Below are 22,957 nucleotides of genomic sequence, written 5' to 3' on the forward strand. Positions count from 1 at the left end.
CTACCATCCACGGATATCTAGCACTCTTGAGCTTTAAAAAGGTTTCTGACTCTGTCACCCTCACCTCCTGTACTACATACCTTACTGGGTCACAGAATATGGCAATCCCCCAAAAAGGATCATCTCATCTTGGCTGCCTCCAGGATGATAATCAGGACAGAAGGTCTAGGTCAAAGTAGGGATAACTGGAGAAAATATGAAATTATAGGTACAGATTTTGTGGCAGTGGAGGGAAGACAACCATGGCACCTGGGAAGAAAACAACTTAGATCCCAGGGAAGGGGAACAATTAATGCACTCTTTCACCCCTAGGTCATCAGTTCTCAACCTTGGGCCTATTGGTATTTTAGGCTGGATAATTCGTAGTTGTGAGGGACTGTCCTGTGCATTTTGGGACATTTCGCAGTATCGCTGGCCTCTACCCACTAGATGCCAGTAGCACCTTTCCCCAAGTTGTGACAAAAATGTTTTCAGACACTGCCAAATGTCCCCCACGGGGCAAAATTTCCCCCAGTTGAGAACCACTACTTTTCATCTAAAACTGCTACCTGAATCAAGTAGCAGTTGCAGCTAACAGTCTGACTTGCTACTGACTTGTCATTTCTGTCCATGTGCTATGTAAACAGGAAAATTCATATAGACATGGTTGGTCCTGAACTATTCTGCTGTGCCTGGTGCCATCAACAGCAGCTTCCAAATGCAAATGAGTACAAATGTACAAACAGAACAACACAATCTTGATTCAGTCTGGCTGATCACATGCTTTTTTAAAACAATTGAAATATAGTTGATATGCTAGTTTCAGGAGCATTACATAGTGATTTGACATTTGCATATATTATGAAACAATCACCACAATAAGTTACTAAACTATTCCGAAAGTTATTACAATACTGACCATATTCCTTATGCTGTATGTTATATCCTCATGGCTTATTTACTTTATAACTGGAGGTTTGCACCCCTTAGTCCCCTTCACCTATTCTGCTCCCCACTCCCCGGCAACCACAGAAAACTAGTTTGTTCTCTGTATCTAAGTCTTTTTGTTGTTTGTTTCTTACATTACACTTACAAGTGAGATCATATATTTATTTCTGTCTGACTTATTTCACTTAGCATAATACCCTCTAAATCCATCCATGTTGTCACAAATAGCAAGATTTTTTTGATGTCTAAGTAATATTCCATTGTATGTATATACCACATCTTTATCCATTCACCTATTGTAAAAATGCAGTGAACACTGGTGCACATATCTTTTCAAATTAGTAAATACCCAGAAGTGAAATTGCTGGATCATATGCTAGTTCTGTCTTCAGTTTTTTGAGGAAACTTCATACTGTTTTCATAGTCACTGCACCAATTGACAATCCCACAAGCAATGCATAAGGGTTTCTTTTTCTCCATATCCCAGATACTTGTTATTTGTTGTCTTTTTTGATGATAGCCATTCTGACAGGTGTGAAGTGTGGTTTTGATATGCATTTCCCTGACAGTGATGTTAAGCAGTTTGTCATGTGTCTGTTGGCCATCTGTATGTCTTCTTTGGAAAAATGTCTATTCAGATCCTCTGCCCATTTAAAAATTGGCTTTTTCTTTTTTTTTTAAATGTTGAGTTGTATGAGTTCTGTGTAGATTTTGGATATTAACCCCTTATTGAATATATTATTTGCAAATATACTTTCCCATTCAGTAGGCTGGCTTTTTGTTTTGTTGATGATTTCCTCTGCTGTGCAAAAGCTTTTTAGTTTGATGTTGTCCCATTTGTTTATTTTGGCTTTCATTTCCCTTGCCTGAGAAGATAGATCCAAAAAAATATTGCTAAGACCAATGTCAAAGAGCATACTGCCTATGTTTTCTTCTAAGAGGAGTTTTATGGTTTCAGGTCTTATATTTAGGTCTTTAATCCATTTTGAATTTATTTTTGTATATGGTGTGAGGAAGTAGTCCAGTTTGATTCTTTTGTATGTAGCTGTCCAGTTTTCCTGACACTATTATTGAAGAGGCTGTCTTTTCCCTATTGTATATTCTTGCCTCCTTTGTCATAGACTAATTGCCCATTTAAGTGTGGGTTTACTTCTGGGCTCTCTATTCTGTTCTATTGATCTATGTGTCTGTTTTTGTGCCAGTACCATACTGTTTTAATGACTGTAGCTTTGTAATTAGTTTGAAGTCAGGGAGTGTGATACCTCCAGCTTTGTCCTTTCTCTAGATTGCTTTGACTATTCAGGGTCTTTTGTGTTTCTATACAGATTTTAGAATTATTTGTTTTAGCTCTGTGAAAAATGCCTTTGGTATTTTGATAGGGATTGCACTGAATCTGTAGATTGTCTTGGGTTGTATGGTCATTTTAACAATATGAATTCTTCCAATCCATGAGCATGGTGTACCTTTCAATTTGTTTGTGTTGTCATTTTCTTTCATCAGTGTCTTATAGTTTTCAGAGTATAAGTCTTTTACTTCTTTGGTTAGATTTATTCCTAGATAATTTATTTCTTTTGATGTAATTGTAAATGGGATTGTTAACTTCTCTTTCTGGTAGTTCATTATTCATGTATAGAAATGCAACAGATTTCTGTATATTAATTTTGTATCTTGCAGCTTTACTGAATTTATTAGTTCTAACACATTTTTGGTTGCATCTTTATGATTTTCCATATAGAATCATGTCACCTGCAAACAGTTTTACTTTTTCCTTTCTAAGTTGGATTTTTATTTCTTTTCTTTTTTTTTTTTTTTTTTGGTCAGATTGCTGTGGCTGGGATTTTCAATACTATGTTGAATAAAAGTGGTGAGAGTGGGCTTCCTTGTCTTGTTTCTGATCTTAGAGGAAATGCTTTCAGTTTTTCACCTTTGATTATGATGTTGGCTGTCAGTTTGTCATAGATGGCCTATATTATGTTGGGGTACATTCCCTCTATACCCACTTTGTGGATAGTGTTTATCATAAATGAATGTTGTTTTGTTAAAAGCTTTTCCTGCATCTATTGAGATTATGATGATTTTTCTTCAATTTGTTAATGTGTATCACATTGACTTATTTGTGGGATAAATCCCACTTGATCATGGTATATGATCTTTTAATGTGTTGTTAAATTTGGTTTGCTAATCTTTTGTTGAGGATTTTTGCATCTATGATATTGGCCTGTAATTTTCTTTTTTTGTGTGTCTTTGGTTTTGGTATCCAGGTGGTGCTGGCCTCATAGAATGAGTTCAGAACCATTCTTTCCTCTTCAACTTTTTGGAATACTTTGAGAAGGTTAGGCATTAACTCTTCTTTAAATGTTTGGTAGAATTAACCTGTAAAGCCATCTGGTCCTGGACTTGTTTTGTTGGGAGTTTTTTTTTAAATTACTGATTCAATTTCATTACTGGTAATTGGTCTGTTCATAGTTTCTATTTCTTCCTGATTCATTCTTGGGAGGTTGTATGTTTCTAGGAATTTATCCATTTCTTCTAGGTTGTCCATTTTAGTGGCATGTAATTGATGTAGTAGTATCTTATGATCCTTTGTATTTCTGTTCTCTTCAAAGAATCAGCACTTAGTTTTATTGTTTTTTAACTCTCTATTTCATTTGCTTCCACTCTTGCCTTGAAGAATTCTTTCCTTCCATTAACTTTTGGGTTTTTTTGTTCTTCTTTTCCTAGTTCCTTTAGGTATAAGGTTAGGTTGTTTATTTGAGATTTTTCTTGTTTCCTATGGTAGGCTTGTATTGCTATAAATATCTCTCTTAGAACTGCTTTTGCTGCATCCCATAGGTCTTGGATTGTGTTTCCATTTTTATTTGTCTCCAGGTATTTTTTTATTTCCTCTTTGATTTCTTCAGTTGTTTAGTAGTATGTTGTTTAGTCTGCATGTGTTTGTGTTTTTTTGCAGTTTTTTTCTTGCAGCTGATTTCTAGTCTCATACCTTTGTGGTCAGAAAAGGTGCTTGGTATTATTTCAGTTTTCTTAAATTTATTGAGACTTGTTTTGTGGCCTATCCTGGAGAATATTCCATGTCAGGTGAAGAGAATTCTATTTTTGGATGAAATGTTTTGTAGATATCTATTAATTCCATCCGGTCTTATGTGTTATTTAAGGTCAGTGTTGCCTTTATTGATTTTCTGTCTGGATGATCTTCCCATTGATATAAGTGGGGTATTAAAGTCCCCTACTATTATTGTATTACTGTCAGTTTCTCCCTGTATGTTAATATTTGTTTTATGTATTTAGGTGCTCCTAAATGTTGGATGCATATATATTTACAATTGTAATATTTTCTTGTTGGACTGACCCCTTTATCATTACATACTGCCCTTCTTTGTCTCTTGTTACAGTCTTTGTTTTGAAGTCTATTTTGTCTGATGTAAGTATTGCTCCCCTAGCTTTCTTTTCCTTTTCATTTGCACAGAATCTTTTTTCATCCCTTCACTTTCAGTCTGTGTGTCTTTAGACATGAAGTGAGTCTGTTTTTTTGGCTGTGCCATGCAGTATGCAGGATCTTAGTCCACTGACCAGGGATCAAACCTGTGCCCCCTGTAGTGGAAGTGCAGAGTCCTAAGCAGGGAAGTCCCTGGAGTCTCTTGTAGGCAGCATATATATGTGTTTTGTTTTTCTGAGTTTTAAAAAATCTTATCAGTCACTCTGTCTCTTGGTTGGAACATTTAGTTCACTTACATTTAACGTAATTATTGACAGATATGTACCTACTGCCATTCTGTTAATTGTTTTGGGGTTTTTATAGTTCTTTTTTGTTCCTTCTTGTTTTGGTCTCTTCAGTTGTGATTTGATGACTGTATTTACTGTTATGTTTGCATTCCTTTCTCTTTTGTGTATGTGTATCTATTTTAGGTTTTTCGTTTGTGGTTACCACGTGTGTATGTGTGTGCATAAATTTATGATCTCTTATGTTTGAACACATTCTAACCACCCTACTACATTTTTACTCCCCACCACATTTAATGTTTTTGATGTCATACTTTACTTATTTTTGTTTTGTGTATCCCTAACTACTTATTGTGGATATAGATGATTTTTCTACTTTTGTCTTTTAATCTTTCTACTAGCTTTGTAAGTGTTGATCTACTGCTTTCACTGTTTTGCCGTTACTGATGAGATTTTTCCCTTCATAATTTTCATTTTCTGGTTGTGGCCTTTTCTACTTAGAGAAGTCCCTTTAACATTTCTTGTAAAGCTGGTTTAGTTGTGCTGAACTCTTGGCTTTTGCTTGTCTGTAAAACTTTCTCTCTCCTTCAAATGTGAATGAGAACCTTGCTCGGTAGAGCATGCTTGGTTGTAGGGGTTTTGTTTTCATCACTTTGAATATATCGTGCCACTCCCTTCCGGCCTATGATTGTGATATTCCTCCTGTTTGTGGGTCATCAACCCGGGGTGTGGGTCCTGACTATACTGAGTCTACACCCCTCATACCCATCTTGTTGGATTCCTTCTTTATGTCTTTAGTTGCGGAAAATCTTTTCTGCTAGTTTTTCGGTTTGTCTGCATAGATAGTTGCTCTGTAAGTAGTTGTAATTTTGGTGTGTCTGTGGGAGGAGGCGAGTTCAGCCCTGATGGTAGTAGTCCTTATTGCTAAATACTAAAGAAAAAAAGCTTACTTTCTGCAGCTGAGCACCAGCTTGAGTGATTTGGGTCCTGGCTTTGTGGGGAACATCAGTGTGAGAAGTCTGCTTAGCAGCTCTATTTGTGAATGTGTATCTCTCAAATAGAATATGATATGGAGGCCATCCATTCCCATCCAGCAGGGATAGCCTGACACACATGCATAGGGGCAGTCGTCCCACTTGGTAGTTAGTCTTATAGATGCACAGTGTCTTGGTGCCCTATTTTCTGTGCTCTCTGACCTTGCCCCCAATTCCCTCATTGCAGTGGACAACTAGGCTTTTTCATAGCCCAGCCAGGCCCCTCTGGCCAGCAAAGATGGAGGCCTTTGCCTGCACCCCCGCATTCATCTTCCCTAGAGTGCTCTGTACGTAGAGAATAATCAGATACTTTATCACCACATTTATCTTTTAAAAGCTTTGATGTTTTATATGTCTAAAGAGAAGATACCACTGTTTCCCTAGCATAAGCTTAGGCATAGTACTGCACTGAAGAGTTAGCCACATGCTCTAAGGCTCTTTCTTTTGAATTAACAACAACTCTGCTTTAAAGCTGCTGGCCACATGGTGGCCTGAGAAACAATGTGGTGGGCCTCAGTGATCCTTTGAGTCTGAGCTCTATCATCAATCATCTATTAAAACCCTGGATATGATTGGAGAGATAAATGTAGTTGTTTCTTATTTTAACTGTAAAGAAGTTACTAAATGTGGGCCAATATTTTTGTATTAAGAGATTGTCAGTCAATTCCTGTTAAAAGAGGACAGGTAACTGGCAGGTAATGCTCCTTTCTGAATAATGAATTTGAATCATTACTTTGCCTGAAAAAAGTTTCATTGAGTTGCCTTATTTGTAGTATTTGTAGATAAATAAACAGTCCATGGTGTACATACAATTAAGATTCCTTTAAAAATCCAAAATGTGTCCCAGACTCTGAAATATCAATTTATTGGCGTAAGTAGTTGAGCTGATCTATTAGACTCCAAAATACTAAAATAATGTTTTGTACTGCATGTGTATGAAAACCTCAGCTTAAGATTGCTTTGCTGTTGCCAAGAGCACAGCTCTGCAGACACAGATCTTTTCAAGATCTGATGTTCCAAGCATTCAAATATTTCCTATTAAACTAAAAAAGGAATCCCCATTAATGGATCAGTCCATGTTTGAGTTTCTAGGTAACATCAATATGAATTGCCTATATAAAACTGAGAAGCCAAGCACGAATCTTCTTCTTTTTTTAAATTGTCTTTTTTTTTTTTTTTTTAAATATATTTTTGGCTGTGTTGGGTCTTTGTTGCTGTACATGGGCTTTCTCTAGTTGCAGTGAACGGCGGCTACTCTTTGTTGTGGTGCATGTGTTTCTCATTGCAGTGGCTTCTCTTGTGGAGCACGGGCTCTAGGCTTGCAGGCTCAGTAGTTGTGGTGCACGGGCTTAGTTGCTCTGTGGCATGTGGGATCTTCCCAGACCAGGGCTTGAACCCATGTCCCCTGCATTGGCAGGCAGATTCTTAACCACTGCACCACCAGGGAAGCCCCTTCTTTTCTTCTTGAAAGGAATAAATTCAAGGCTTTGTTCTCTGCATTCATTCTAATAATAACTATTATATTGAGAAGTTACAACTTTTTACAATAAAACAAATCAATTCTACTTGTTTAACTGTTAAAGAGAAATATATCACTTTAGCAAAACAAATATAAAAAGTACTGAATCGGGAATCAGTAGAGCTAGGTTTTGCTTTAGGCTTTGCCATACCTTTATGACCTTAGGCAAATCATTTAACCTCTGCAGGTTGAGCTCTGATCCTCAGACTTTTCTGTGGTTTAACAGGATGAGACTGCAATTAGGTGAAAAGCCCCTAGATGGTGGTGGTGTTCTGAGTTAGGCTTTGTATTTCCCCCCTCTGTAACTACAGTGAAATAAAAAGGAGTAGGTTAGAAAATTATTTCCTATTTAGTTCTGAAAAATTCACTGTTAAGCATTCGTTTAAAATGGCATTCAGAATGGCACTGAATTATGAATCATATGGTCCATGTACATCTGACATTAATTAAAAATAAACCATTAATGATTATACCAAATATCCCCTTATAATTAGCCTATATCATCACTATTTCTCTACGTATATTTATCTAAGCTTAAGAAGCTGAACAAAAACTATAAACAATTATTGTTAAGAGTACTGATATATAACAAACCCTATAGAAAAATATATTTTGTTTTTTCAAACGCCATTTCTAAAATTTTGATAAATGTACTGATTTTTCTTTCATTATGAATGTTTTAGACTGTATTAAAAACCTGTGATTTCCATGAGCACAAATGACAGCCATATAAGCAAGGGCATCTTTTAAAGAAATCTGCTGTCTTTTAGTGTTCAAAAGGGTAAGAATAACATATTAAATGACTTCGCTAGTTTTAACCCACCAAAGAAAAAGGATTTGGAGATTCTCGTTTGAGGAGGATTGGATGAACATTAGGTTTTCAACTAAAATTCCTGAAAGGAACAAGAATACATTTCTATTTCTTCATTAGGAAATTCACTGAGTATAAAAATCATGTTCAGTCAATATACAGAATAAGAAAGTACCTATGAAGGGGCTTCCCTGGTGGTGCAGTGGTTAAGAATCTGCCTGCCAATGCAGGGGACACGGGTTTGATCCCTGGTCCGGGAAGACCCCACGTGCCGCGGAGCAACCAAGCCCGTGCGCCACAACTACTGAGCCTGTGCTCTGGAGCCCATGAGCCACAATTACTGAAGCCTGTGCACCTAGAGCCCGTGCTCTGCAACAAGAGAAGCCACCACAATGAGAAGCCCGGGCACCACAACGAAGAGTAGCCCCTGCTCGCTGGAACTAGAGAAAGCTCGTGCACAGCAACAAAGACCCAACGCAGCCAAAAATAAAATAAATTAAATAAATAAATTAAAAAAAAAGCACCTATGAAAAACCTACACCATGCTACATTTTTACTTCTTGTCAGTTGAGTAGGTAATAAATGGCAAGCAAAAAATGTAGCATGATGGAATGGAAGACATAAAACTGCAAATTTTGTTTCAATAAAGATTTTTGTCAATAAAGATTTTTGTCAATAAAGAGGAAAGATATTGGAGCATATTGGATCCAAGATAGTATCACTATTATGTGAAAGTTGTCCAACCAGCCAGCCAAACAATCAACCAACCAAAAACCCTCTATTGAGCCTATATGGTGCAAAGGGCTGGAGCTATAAGATACCAACTCTGTTCTCAAAAACCTCAGTCTAATTATGTATGAGAAAAGGACTTTGAAAAGTTCAGTTCGGTTTATTATAGTGTCAAGTAGATTTACAACTATTGCACTTATCATTCTGCTGACAGAGGCCAAAATTTAAAAGGAATATTTTTCTCCAGTAAAGCTAGGTTTTCATGATCTTTGATATAAGATGTTAAAATTACACAGGCAAAGAAATATACCTCATGTCCTATCCCAGACACTACCCCCCCACTTCTCTCTTTCCTGCTGTTGTATACAAGCTTGCTGCAAATAGGAATTTAGTTGGGATAATATGCTTTAAGTCATCCATTTCTTATGAAATAACTTGAGTGAAATTTGACCAGTTTTCTTTATACTGTCCTCTTTACCCAAAACATGTAGAACAAACAGCCCCCATATTCCAAAATCAATTTTAACCATATACTGGGAAATGAGCTTTAATAAAAGAGTAAATATCTCCTCCCTTACAGAACCCCACATGGTGTTCACATGATGGTTTCACCACTTACTGCCTAACTTTGAATTCAGACAGTGGAAACAAAAACAAAAGCTAAAAAGTGGCCCAGCATATGAAACTCTTCTCAAAAATAGAAGAAAGTTATGAACATAGTTGGGAAAGTGTTTTACATTTTCAATGAAGTTCTGTTCCATTGATCTGTTCGGAAGATTGTCTTCGACCTATTTGGCTTTAGCCCATAAACTGTAATTGATTCAGTGTTGCAAGGAACCACTTTTATCTTAAGCCTGGAATGCATAACAATGGATAGCAGGAAAGTGGTTTTTTATTTACTCTAATAACTGTGCAGGGAAGAGCTGGAGAAAAAAGAAAACAACCCCAAAAGTATCAGCCTTCAGATTCTCAAATTATTTTTCGCTCTGATTATACTTGGAAGAATGAGCTGGGGGTTTGGCATTGTTTTCCATCTTAACAGTTGCTCTGTATTCTGAGATATATGTGATTCATAATGTACCACTATAACAAGACATAGTTTTATATATTACTGGGGTAACTCAAAGAAAATGAATTTTTCTTTGGGTACCAGTAATTGTCAAAAGAATGATTGCAGATTCAGAAAATGTGCTTATAATAACCCTGTTAACATAAAGTATACACAGAGGAAAGAAATTAAGTACTGTAGGTATGTGGAAGGGTTAGTTGTATTAGCAAGGCATTTCAGGATGGTTTTGGTTCTTTTGACTAAGATACATCAAATTTCAACACCTTTCAAACACTGGGACAAAGGGGAAACACCTGCTACCACAGGCGCATGTGGTGACTGTGAGCTGATTCACCATGTGCTCACAAAGGCTCCCACTAGTCAATGAACTACCCTTTCCTGGAGCAAGGCTTTGCTCCAGTAATAAGGATAATGCGCTCAAGCTGTTAGAATTAATTTGAATATCAGTGATGAAATTTAGGTTACCAACCATGGCCTGATAGTTACAGCATGTAGAATAACAAATATCCTCTTTTAAAACTAAAGTAGAAAATGAAGAAGCAGGTTAATTTACTTGTGCTGATGAACACAGAGGTCCAAGTGCAACTTCTGCTTCTAAGTGTCCTCATGCTGCCCTGTCACCAGACACTTTCCCGGGGGAAGGGTCTGCCTGCCTTGCTAATCCTGCTTGATGTCCTCCTTGGTAGAAATGTGCTCATGGGTTTCCGTGTGCACGTTTCTACTGTGAATGAAAGCTAACTACAAAATCAGATGTTTTCTGCTTTCAGAAAGTTCTAATATACCATGTACAGCATAGATATTTCTTTCAGTTTAAAAAAATAGTGCAAAAACATATCTGATAGTCAAAGTGATAGTTCAAGTGAGTTCTTGTGCCAAGGAACACAGTCAAGCTTCACCTTTAGCCGACTTGTAAAAACTGAATGTAGGTTTTGGGAAATATTCCAGATTTTCCCATCAATTCTCCACTCATCCAGTCATCATCTACAGATTCCAGCTCTGTTATTATGTCTCCAGCCTGTAAGAAGACAGGAATTGAAAATAATGATTAGTTTCTATTGAGGATAAGCATGGTAAGCAGCCCACCTGGAGAGGCATGTACATCTCCTCTTTATATAACTCATTTATCTTGATTTGCCAAGAGGATTAAACAATGTACCACAAAGATGATCTAACCCTAATGATGCCATTAGCTTGTATGCTCTTTTCGTCAAAGCGCATTCCTTTGCCATTGTCACCCTTGTTGCACTTTTATTTTCCTGGTTGTATTTTGTGCCCCCCAAATTCACCACTCTTAATCTAAAATGCTTCTTTAATAAAAATACCAGCTATCATATATATAAAATTTTTTTTCCCCATCTAACAATTATTTATTGAGTACCCACTGTGTGTCAGACACTATTCTGGGCACTATGGATACAGCAAAGAGTAAAGACCTTATTCTAGAGTTGGGAGATGAATAAGCCAACAGAGGAGGACAGAAAGTGTGGGCTGCCATCTCTTTAGGGCAGCCAGGTGACACTTAAGCAAAGATCTGAAGATGAGAGAGTGAGCCATATGTTTACTGTATGCCTTGCCCTCTTCTATGTACTTCATGGGAATTAACTCATTTATTTTATTTTATTTTATTATTATTTTTTTTTGTGGTACACAGGCCTCTCACCATTGCGGCCTCCTGTTGGGGAGCACAGGCTCCGGACGCACAGGCTCAGCGGCCATGGCTCACGGGCCTAGCCGCTCTGCGGCATGTGGGATCTTCCCGGACCGGGGCACAAACCCGTGTCCCCTGCATTGGCAGGCAGACTCTGCGCCACCAGGGAAGCCCTATTTTTATTTTTTAACAAACTAAGAATAGTGGAAATTAATTCATTTAAACAACAACACAGTCCTAGAAGTGGGTACTATTATTATCCCCATTTTTGAGAAATATTTTTATAGATTTCCTTATTTTAAAGAAAAGGAAACTGAAGGTCAGATTACGTGACTTGCTCAGTGTTGCATGTCTAGTTAGTGGTAGAGACAGAATTCAAACCTAGTGTGATTCCAGGGCCTGTATTGCTATTAGGCATGAGGTCACCACGTTTTATAGTAGACCTTGTTACTTAGAAAGGTTTTTACTGCAATTGCCTTTTCTCAACATCCTGAGCACTCTGTACTCTATATTCTTCCACATAATGGTATTCTCCTCTACCATTTGGTTTATTCCATTCCTCCACGGCCTCAATATCAAATTTGCATTCTTTCCTGTCTTAAAGAGCTTCGCCCTGACTCAGCACATGATTTATCCTCATCAGGTTAGTCAAAAGGGTTGTGTATCTTATTCGTGTATGAATTATAATTCCTCAATTTCAAAAATTATGTCTTCTGTTATCTCCTGAAACTATTTTGTTCTTTATGGTTTCTAACTGTTGCTTAGAATCTGGGTTTAGGATTCTATAATGGTCCAAGATGACCCTGGCTACTTTTAAGAATATCTTTATCAGGCTAAATGGATTTATTTGTAGCCCTAGGACATTGCCCTTTGGAAAACAGGTTTGATTTAAGGCCTTTCTTAAGGGAAAATGCTGACTATCCCATGTCATTAATTTACCTTGCTAAAATCTGTAAAAATTCTGGCATTCAAAGGTTCTGTTACAAGTAAGTTCCTTCCATTTCCTAAACTATAACATAATCACTGACTAACAAGTAAGTTCCTTCCACTTCCTAAACTATAACATAATCACTGACTAAAATTATTTTTCTTAGCTCTGGTCCATACATACATACTATGTCAGTTTTCTGAGGGCTAGGACAATTTTAAAAAGTTTTATTTACTAATATTCTGTGGATATTTAATAAAATATTAATGATCAACAACTCTGAAAGTGGTACAGAATCCCTTAACTAAAAATCTCTAGAACTGTCTTGCTTACAGCCAGGCATTTGTAAAATGAAGACAACCTATCTTCTGGATGATACTGTGAATTCTGTTACATTGACATAACCTAAATGAAGGCCAAAATAATATCCAAAAAGTCTGAATCCAGAGTGTTCACTTGCAGTAACATTTTATGTAAAGATAAAAGGAATTAATTTTGAGCCACTGACTCTCAAGATTGAAAAGGACTAGGGCAACAGTTTCTAAACATTTGGATTTTATGGACCAATAAATTAAAAAAAACTGATATAGGGTTACCAATTATAATTTTGCATAAGAAATCTATACATTTACTAATAATATTTTATAATAGAAATGACATTTTAATATGAAAAGGAAGAAATTCTCAGAATAAAGTAAAACTCCATCACAAAATAGAAAAGTTAGCAACCTTATATATCTAGGCATGCCTCCCCTTCTCCATGGCTCCCCTAAAGCCTGCACATACCCAATATCACTGTTTTCCTCATTTTGTTGTAGACAGATGAAAACCTTGTTTGGGTACCCTCTGTCTTAAGTCTCATCTTGTCCAATCACTCCTGGATGCTTTAATTCCTTCTATGGCACCCCTGCCTCTGAGCATCTCCGATAATGGAGAATTTCCCACTGTCTGACACAGGCTCTTCTGACAGCAATGACTTACTAAAGCCACCCTCCTTCCTCTGGCCCAATCCCAAAGTACTACCCTGGGTGCTTTCCTTTGACCACCATCGAACTGTGGACTGCGGAAACAGGATCATGGAAGTATTCTTTTTACTTTAAATAAATAAAAGGTACTTCCTTGATGAAGTAAGATTAAGATTAGATTTTAGGCTTCTAAAAAAAAACTTGTGCAAAATACCTTAACCTTTTGGGATCATTTCCCTAAAGTCTAGTCAGTGTCTTTGTGGACAAAACTCCGGTGTCTTATGAGGCACTGCTGCAGAGGCCAAGCTGTAGTAGTTGCCACCTGATTTCTCCGCTGGTTTCAAAGACATGAAGGCTGCAAGGGCCATGTAGAGGATCATCCTTTACTAAGGCTACCAGTGAAACCTCCAACATTAGTGAGACGTGTTATAAGGCTAAGGAATAAGGAATTTGGTAGGCGACTGTGGTGCTATGGATATCAATAAGGCTTTCTTTAAGTACCTAAATGCCTTGCTGATAATTTACATTTGCCCTATTCACTTTCTCTAATCTCATTCTTTAGAATGAGGGTCTGAGATCTGTTCATTTTTTTTTTTTTTGCGGTATGCGGGCCTCTCACTGTTGTGGCCTCTCCTGTTGTGGAGCACAGGCTCCGGACGCGCTAGCTCAGCGGCCATGGCTCACGGGCCCAGCCGCTCCGCAGCATGTGGGATCTTCCCGGACCGGGGCACGAACCCGTGTCCCCTGCATCGGCAGGCGGACTCTCAACCACTGCGCCACCAGGGAAGCCCTGTTCATTCTTGACTAATGATCAGTACTCCACCCAAATGTTCCACCCTTCAGTGGAAGACATTTCAAAATTTATAGCTGCTTAATGCAATTACAAAAAGATACACATTCTGACCTTGAAGGAAAGCTCATCTTCATTCTCCCCATGGAAATCATACAAGGCTTTGGCCTTCCTCCCCTTCAGTGCTAAAGCAGCCGTACTTTTAGCCTCAGCTGTGAAGACACCAAAAATTCAAATATATAGAAAGACATTGGACTAAAACACAAGTCGAACATTTTAAGAAACCCCCTTGTCATTCCCAGGACATAATACTTTCAATTAATTTTGAATTTACCTAACTTGCAACAAGATGAAGGATGCTGTCTTAGCAGGAAAAAAATTATACAAAATATATTAATATTTAGGAGACAAAATTAGCCATTATTAATTGAAGGCATTTTAAAATCTCTTTTCCCCATAACTTCAATAAATTATATGAAGAAAGTTTGCATGACTTTATGAATCAACTTGCAAATGTAGGCAAACAACTTAAATTGAACATGGCCAGAGGGAAACGGAATATGTATCATTTCAAAGGCCTCACACTCCCCTTAGAGGGTAAGAGCCTTCCTTGCTGCATTCGCACCTGGGCAGGGCCGCACGAAGACTGCGGGGAAGATGCCCTCCCTGTCGCGCAGTCTGCCCTTGTACCAGTCGGCGTCCACACGTTCCATGATCAGGATCTGGTCTCCCCTCTTGAAGGACAAGTCGTCACTGGTCTCCGCTGTGAAACTGTGAAGAGCTTCGCACCATTCTGCAGAAAGACTGTTCTCCTGTTTCAAATCAGAAGTTTGGTAAGAAATGTGAGATTTTGTTTGAGATTAATTTCTACAAAGCTTAAAAAGTGGTGGAAAAAAAGCTAAGGGGGTCATAAGATTTCAACGCCTGAAGGCCACTTTAAATCACTCAATACCTTATGTCACTATTGAGTTTCAGAAATAAAAGTTTCCAATAACTTTTTCTTAAAATAGAATTCTAAATGACAGACGTGATAAAATTTGTGACTTTCTGCTTTAAAGGGCTATAAAATGCTTAAGCAAAAATTTTTTCTAATTATTATCTATGACACTTACACTAAAATTAGATAAAAGCTTGCAATATTTGTGTATAGTATTTATGACACTATGAAAACATTCTGGCAAAGCATATAATTTCAGTGAGGTTCTTCTTTATCTAAATTAGGAAGGATCAGAATGGGCAGTCTGTTAATTCCCAGGTCTCTACATGTTTCAGAGGCTATCAGATTCCATGGCACAGGACTTCATTAGTTCACACTTTTAATGTTTTTTTTTTTTTTTTTTTTTTTGGCTGCATTGGATCTTCGTTGCTGCATGCGGGCTTTCTCTAGTTGCAGTGAGCAGGGGCTACTCTTCGTTGCAGTGCACGGGCTTCTCACTGCGGTAGCTTCTCTTGTTGCAGCGCATGGGCTCTAGGCGCTCAGGCTTCAGCAGTTGCAGCATGCGGGCCCTAGAGCACGCGGGCTTCAGTAGTTGCGGCGCATGGGCTTAGTTGCTCCACAGCATGTGGGATCTTCCTAGACCAGGGATTGAACCTGTGTCCCCTGCATTGGCAGGCGGATTCTTAACCACTGTGCCACCAGGGAAGTCCCCACACTTTTAGTTTTATGACGCATAGTTAGCTCCAAGGCTGGCAGGATAATCACCCAGATATGGTGGGCTAGTGTGGGGGAATGCTTCAACAGTAATGCTTTTACTGCAAACACATCAGAAGAAGGTTCTGCCCTGAGAAGAGGCATCACTGCCAAGTCACGATGGGAGCCCTAAGTTCAAGAAGCCCAAGCGAGAGGCAAGGATAACACTCAGAGCAAAGGCTTGGAGCCCGCCAGTCAGCTCTGCCACCTCCTCGCTGACACTGGGCAAGAAGCTTCTCTACTCTGAGCCTCAGCTTCATCTTAGAGTTGCTTTGGGGATCAAATGAGGTAATGCGCGTAGAATGCTTAGCACAGTGCCTGGTACATCTTAAGTTCTCATCAACTGATGGCTTGAAAGAAAAACAAAAAATTAAACAAAAAACCCTAACCCTACCGTCTTGTTCCTGTACTTGGGTAACCAACCCTAAAGAACGGTACTTGTCACTCCCAAGAAATACAGGGAACCATGTGAACATTTCCTTTTGGAGAACTGTAGTCCCTTTCTTTCCTGTTTGACTTTAGCAGTGGGGGGAAGATGAAAGAATTGAGAGACACACAGCCTAATTACCACTGACATTTTTGACAAACAATGACGCCATCAGGCTCACTCTTCTAAAATAATGTCACAGAAAACAATGGGAAGTCACCCACATTCCTATTCAGTTTAAACACTTCTGAAGCCATGTTATACAGTGTAAAAATTTAAATCCATTTTTTTCTCTCTCCCATTATAATACAAATGCTCCTAAACACTTGGCAGTTCGGAAATATATGAAGAATGGGAAGAACACCCAACCACCTATAATCTCACTACCTAAGGGCAACTGAATGGTAACAAACACATTTCCTCATAGTCTTTTTATGCTATATATTCAACTTCCCTATAATACATGTTTTCCTCCCATGCCATTTACTTTACACATCTAGTTTTTAATGTCCTCAGAACATTCTCCCGATAATGACCATATTTAGGTTATTTCCAATTTTTTCTTGTTACAATAACACCACCATGACCATCTTTGTGACTAAAACCTTGTCTCATTTTTCATCCTTTTCTTAGGGTGAGAAATAAAAATAATGATAACAATAATCTGCACTTTCTCTGTTTTAACATTCACATACTTATAATTACTTATTTACTGTTGAGTTGTATTGAATCTTCATTAACTAGATACGTTAAATGGTATTTTATTGTCTCTTTACAAGGCATTTCTTTGATTACTATAAGGTTAAATACTTTTTTAATATCAGCCACTTATAGTATCTCTTTCATGAATATTCTAATAATATCTCTCCTTGTTTTTTATCAGGGTTTGCATGTCTTTCTAACTCATTTGTACGAGCTCTATATGCAATAAAGATATTAATCATCTGTTTACTTCAAATATTTGCTACATGAATTAAAAAATGACTTACAGGGCTTCCCTGGTGGCGCAGTGGTTAAGAGTCCACCTGCCAATGCAGGGGACATGGGTTCAAGCTCTGGTCCGGGAAGATCCCACATGCCGCAGAGCAACTAGGCCCGTGCACCACAACTACTGAGCCTGCACTCTAGAGCCCACGAGCCACAACTACTGAGCCCGCGTGCCACAACTACTGAAGCCAGAGTGCCTAGAGCCTGTGCTCCGCAACAAGAGAAGACACTGCAATGAGAAGCCCACACACTGCAATGAAGAGTAGCCCCCGCTCTCTGCAACTAGAGAAAGCCCGCACACAACAACGAAGACCCAACACTGCCAAAAATGAATAAATAAATAAATTAAAAAAAAAAAACAAAAAATGATTTATAACATTTTCTTTTGATAATTATGATTTTAATAGTCCTCCCAGAGATAAAACTTGGCTTTCACTACAGTTATCTATTCAAGCAGCCTACCTGATAATTTGCACCAGAATCTTCTTTTTTGGTTTTCAGTGGTACCTTTGTGCCTGTATTTTAAAAAAATGTCAAAACTTCAGCTGTAAAGACCATATAGTATTGGAGAAAAACTTTGGGGGGAGAGTGAAAAGTCTGGGATTCCAGATCAGTCTCTTCATGTACTGGCTGTATAACTTTGCCCAGCACTACCCTCTCCGGATTTGTTTCCTTTACTGTAAGGTGAAGGAGGATACACATTAGTTATATTCTATAGGCCATTTCTGTTTGAAAGTCAGTGATTTTTTTTTCTGCCATTTCTAATATGAAGCCACCACTAACTACCTAAAACACCAAAACCAGCTCTTTGAGAGACTGCCACAACAATGACTGTCCCAATAATGATGTTGATCATTTAAAAATCACTTTTCCTTCTACCTTAAAAAATATGGCAATATGGATTATTATGCAACTTAAGAATTAACCTATTACCTGGTTTATTTGAATTAGGATAGGACATAATAAAAAACCATATTCTCTGTACTCACTTAAAACATTTGTACCAGAGGTGGGATGATCCTCAATGAGTTCCACAAAGTTAAGGGGGAAGATCCCAGATCTCTCTCGAAGTTCTCCTCTTGCCCACTCGTCATTCACATACTCTTTAAGAATAATAATTTCTCCCTCTGAGAAACTTAACTCATCCTTCTGGTCTCCAATATACTCAAATCGAGCAACACATCTTGGGCCTCTGAAGAAAGAAGACCACATTTGTGGGTTAAACTAGAGAGTACTAACTTTCAGAATGCTTTAAAACCTTCATTTAGTCTTTCAATAAATATTTATTCTGTGTTTACTTTGGAACAAGGTATACTAGGCATAGTTTAAAATTTTCCATGAAAAAGAATAAGCTATATTTCTAAATGATAGTCCTTACTTTTTAGATATGAACCTATTCACTCAGAAAGGCTAAAGTCAAGGTCACAAGTACAGGCAGAATCCCAGATAAGTAGCTGGTGGTTGGTTAATGTTGCACATCTTTTGATCACCTTTTCTTCAAGACAGAATCTCCCCAGTCTCCTTGTCTTTGTATCCTTGGGCCACAGTAATCCAGGGCCAAGTCTGAACCCTCTCAGTCATAAATGCACTGAGTTTAGGAGTGTTAACCCTGAGAATCTCAGGGCAAGACATCAAACTTCCATGGCAGAAATGCAATGGGCACCAGCTGGGCAGGGTAGATGCTCAATGTATGCTGAATGTGTATGACTTGTGTATATAGATGAATGGCCTTCAAAACTAGAAGGTTCGAAGAAAACAGAAACTCGGCTTATTATCTTATAACATTTAATCTTATATCTTACACTGTTGTTTTAAAAATGATTTTTGTATCTCCTTTAAAAAGCCTTCATTTCTGAGAATTAGAATGATCTACAATTTTGACTGAAAATAAGATAAAAACAGATGAAATTGTGTCCCTAGAAGACATGACTGATTCCCAAACTTTTGATTTTAGGCTTTGGAAAGGAAGTTTCAACAGCTATGACTAAGGAGATGCAATTGCCCGAAGAGAACAGGTGGGTACTCGCTCCAATCAAAGTCTGATTTAAGTCAGGTCAATGGATCAACAGCCATGAAAGCCCACTTTAAATTCAACCTGCTGACACAGTAAACACTGCTTAAAAATAGGAGAAAAACTGAACCTGAAACAGAATTAAACTATTGTGGCATCAGAAGTTTTCTTATTTGTGATAACCTTTGCATTTATTTTCTGAAGTCCTCAGGGAGCATATCTTCTTATGTCTGACCGATTCAAAACAGGTTTACAGTCTTCAGCAGGTACTGAATTCTATTAATTTGCTCATTTAACTGGAATATAAAGTTGCATTGTGGCAGTGTTTTAAATCACAAAGGAGTTACAGTGATGCAGAAAAGGGTACATAAATTCACGGAAAGGTCTTCAAACATAAAGACGACCCCTCCAAATTAACTCTTCCTTTACTTTCAAAAACAAAAACAAAACAATACAAAATGCCTAGCAGTTTTTGTAGGGTTCATATTTCTGTTAGGTTTACTTTTTTGTTCATTAAAAATATATATATTTATTTATTTGGCTGCACCGGGTCTTAGTCGTGGCATGTGGGATCTTCGTTGTAGCATGCGGGATCTTTTAGTTGCGGCATGTGAACTCTTAGTTGCGGAATGTGGATCTAGTTCCCTGACCAGGGATTGACCCCGAGCCCCCTGCATTGGGAGCATGGAGTCTTAGCTACTGGACCACAAGGGAAGTCCCTCTATCAGGTTTAAATATTTTCTATTGTTGCAGGAAGCGGGGGGACCCCTTCCAGGGCCTAAGAGTGGGCTCTTGTCTAACACTCAGAAATGAATTGTCCGAGGAGACACACGTACTGACAAAGCAAAAGACTTTATTGGGAAGGGGCGCCTGGGTGGAGAGCAGTGGGGTAAGAGACCCCAGGAGAACTGCTCTGCCACGTGGCTCGCAGTCTCAGGTTTTATGGTAATGGGGTTAGTTTCCGGGTTGTCTCTTCCCAGTCATCTTGGTTGGCCCATATTTAGTCTGACTGAGGGTCCTTCCTGGTGGTGCGCCCATCCTCAGCGCACCATTCCAGTGTGAAGGATTCTGGGACTTTGGTAGGACAATATTATGGGCTAGTGTATCCTCCCTCCCTTTGGCCCCTCCTGAATTCTTCTAGTTAGTTTTACAAGACATATTATGGGCTGGTATCTCTTCCCTCTTTTCAGCCCCTCCTGAATTCTCCTGGTTAGCAGCAAGTTCCTTATCAGGACCTCCTGTTGTGAGACAGCTCGTAGAAGTGGTTACCATCGTGCCTAGCCAAGGTGGGTGGTTTCGGTCAGCGGTTCCCTAACACTATGACAAAAATATTTGAACCTTATAGAAATCTGTTGGTAGATAAACAGCAGAAGGCCAACACAAAATGCCCTGGATGATGAAACCTCTCTGCTTGGGTGAGGCCAGGCTGTGGGACACACCGGGATAGACTGTTTGTGCCTGTCTATATGGCCTGTATTGATATGGGGAGTTGCTTCTATCAGCATGTTGCAATTTCACCAGAATTTTTAAACAAGTAGTTTTCCTCATAATTAAAAAGACACATTGAGAATCTGAATAATCATACATCTGAAGTGTTTATTCTGTATGACATAAATGCTCACATCCTTTGTATCTTGTGCAAAACAACACAAGTAAAACTTACTTAACACAATGAGATGTGACGGATTCCCTTTTCCCATTTCCTCCTGGAACATCAGTCTAGTAAAGACAAAAATCAAGACAACAGCTGTATTCTTTCAGATTTTAATAAGATAAATTTAAGCTAAGTAATTAGCAAATTCATGACTAAAGTTAGCCAGTTTAGCTAGGTGTTAAACCGACGAAATGTACCACAGGTGCTACGAAGGTATGAAATCCAGAATTTGGGTTTTTAAAAATATGCATAACTTGTGATGTAGCCTTCCTTGAATAACCAATCAATCCTCTTATTTGCTGGAATAAGCACATTAATGTCGTTCTACCCCTGACTGAGTATACTCTACCCCTTATCCCCTAAGTTGAAAACTTCAGGTGAGGAGGGCTTAGGATAGAAACTAGGCATCAGGCACTACATAGACACCTAGTCAAACTGTTGGTAGAACTCTGCAATACTTTCATGACCCTAAAATAAAATCTTTTAATCAAACTTGTGGATTCTCTCCATTTTCATAACCCTGGAACACTTTTTCCCCTTCAACGTGAGTAGGGAAGGAAGAGAGGACTTAGTACTCAGTGAGCATCTACTAAGAGGCGAGCACTTTATATAATAACTCATCTACAAGGCTCCAGAGAACTGGGTTGTGATGAAATATTTGACCATAATGCACTATAAGTCTGAAAACTACTTAAGGCTTTGAGGTTTACATTAAATAAATCAGTGCCCTTCTTAATGAATTTCAAAAGTTCGAAGTCTTAAAACAATTTTTTAAACTTGTAGGCTTAGAAATAACACTTACACCAATAATCTGGCAAATTCAGTATGATTGATTTCAGTGTGGTAATTGTGCTTTTTAAAGTACTGCTACATTGGGCAGAAGAAAAATGAGGAAGAGTGCTAAAACTAACATTACTCTTTAATATTAATTTAGAGAATGTGGTTGGATTTCTCCAAAGAATCAGGGTATTTTTATATACCAGACAATTTTTAAGACCCACATTTCGTAATTCAAGAGACTCAACCTCATTCATACTTGAAAAATACAGGTTTTCTGTTATATTTGTTTGCTAAGTTTCTGATGTAATGGAAAATCATTTTCTTACCCCCACCCCGCCAAGCAGTTAATGCTCAACTATTTAAGCCTGGTTTATTGATATGTTCCAGTATCAATAAGTTATATTAGAGACTGAGTCATTCTCTTCCTACTGATATAAACGTTCAAGTGGCAGTCTGATTTCATCCCCATGTTTCTCAGCCACCCGGGCTTAGCACTCAGGGCTCTACTTACACAAGTTAGGCTTTGAGGGTGTATAAAATTCGGACACTTTAATATATGTTTCCCAGTCAGATTTGGAATTATTATGTGAAAACTCATTAATGGACCATTACCTCCAATGAAAGTACTTTGGTATTCCCAAATCTATTTTTTTAAAGGTTGAAATAAACGGGAATGGAAAGGATGAAAGAAACCAGTAACGAAATGTACTCCAAAGAAAAGGAGAAGTGGAACAGAGAACAAACATTCCTTCAGGACAATCCAGTATCATTTAATTCTTTTTTTTTTTTTTTTTTGCTGTACGCGGGCCTCTCACTGTTGTGGCCTCTCCCGTTGCGGAGCACAGGCTCCGGACCCGCAGGCTCAGTGGCCATGGCTCACGGGCCTAGCCTTTCCGCGGCATGTGGGATCTTCCCGGACCGGGGCACGAACCCGTGTGCCCTGCATCGGCAGGCGGACTCTCAACCACTGTGCCACCAGGGAAGCCCCTCATTTAATTCTTGTTTGCTGAATGTTGCAAAGAATTAACATATACCCTCAAGTGCTTATCAACCCTCCAAGAATAGCTGATTCACCAGTGGACCTGTAGTTTTTCACCTTAGGATTTCAGATAGCATTTAAGCATTAAGTGCTAATACTCCATAATATATGAATAATTAACTAGTATCTAATTGAACAAACCTTTATTTCTGAATTTTTCAAACACCAAATGAATTAATGGAAGAGAGAGAACCAGAACCCAAGAATCTAGGCTTCTGGTTATTTTTTT

At 38.3% G+C, this 22,957-nt stretch overlaps 1 protein-coding gene across 7 annotated transcripts in view; it reads right to left on the reverse strand.

Annotated features, from left to right (window-relative positions):
- Nucleotides 1–8,899: 8,899 nt before the first annotated feature.
- Nucleotides 8,900–22,957, reverse strand: part of SH3D19 (SH3 domain containing 19) — a 178,863-nt gene continuing 164,805 nt past the window's right edge. For all 7 annotated transcript variants that reach the window (XM_082652859.1, XM_082652858.1, XM_082652860.1 and 4 more), the window contains 6 exons: nucleotides 20,919–20,974; nucleotides 18,234–18,436; nucleotides 17,707–17,759; nucleotides 14,766–14,952; nucleotides 14,255–14,352; nucleotides 8,900–10,824 (listed from right to left, as the gene is read on the reverse strand). In XM_082652859.1, the coding sequence (XP_082508985.1) occupies nucleotides 10,708–10,824; nucleotides 14,255–14,352; nucleotides 14,766–14,952; nucleotides 17,707–17,759; nucleotides 18,234–18,436; nucleotides 20,919–20,974 (714 nt within the window). In that variant the 3' untranslated portion in view covers nucleotides 8,900–10,707. The remainder of the gene's footprint in view (nucleotides 10,825–14,254; nucleotides 14,353–14,765; nucleotides 14,953–17,706; nucleotides 17,760–18,233; nucleotides 18,437–20,918; nucleotides 20,975–22,957) is intronic.

Source organism: Grampus griseus, assembly GCF_964374135.1.
Source record: "Grampus griseus genome assembly, chromosome: 4".
Classification (NCBI taxonomy): Eukaryota; Metazoa; Chordata; class Mammalia; order Artiodactyla; family Delphinidae; genus Grampus; species Grampus griseus.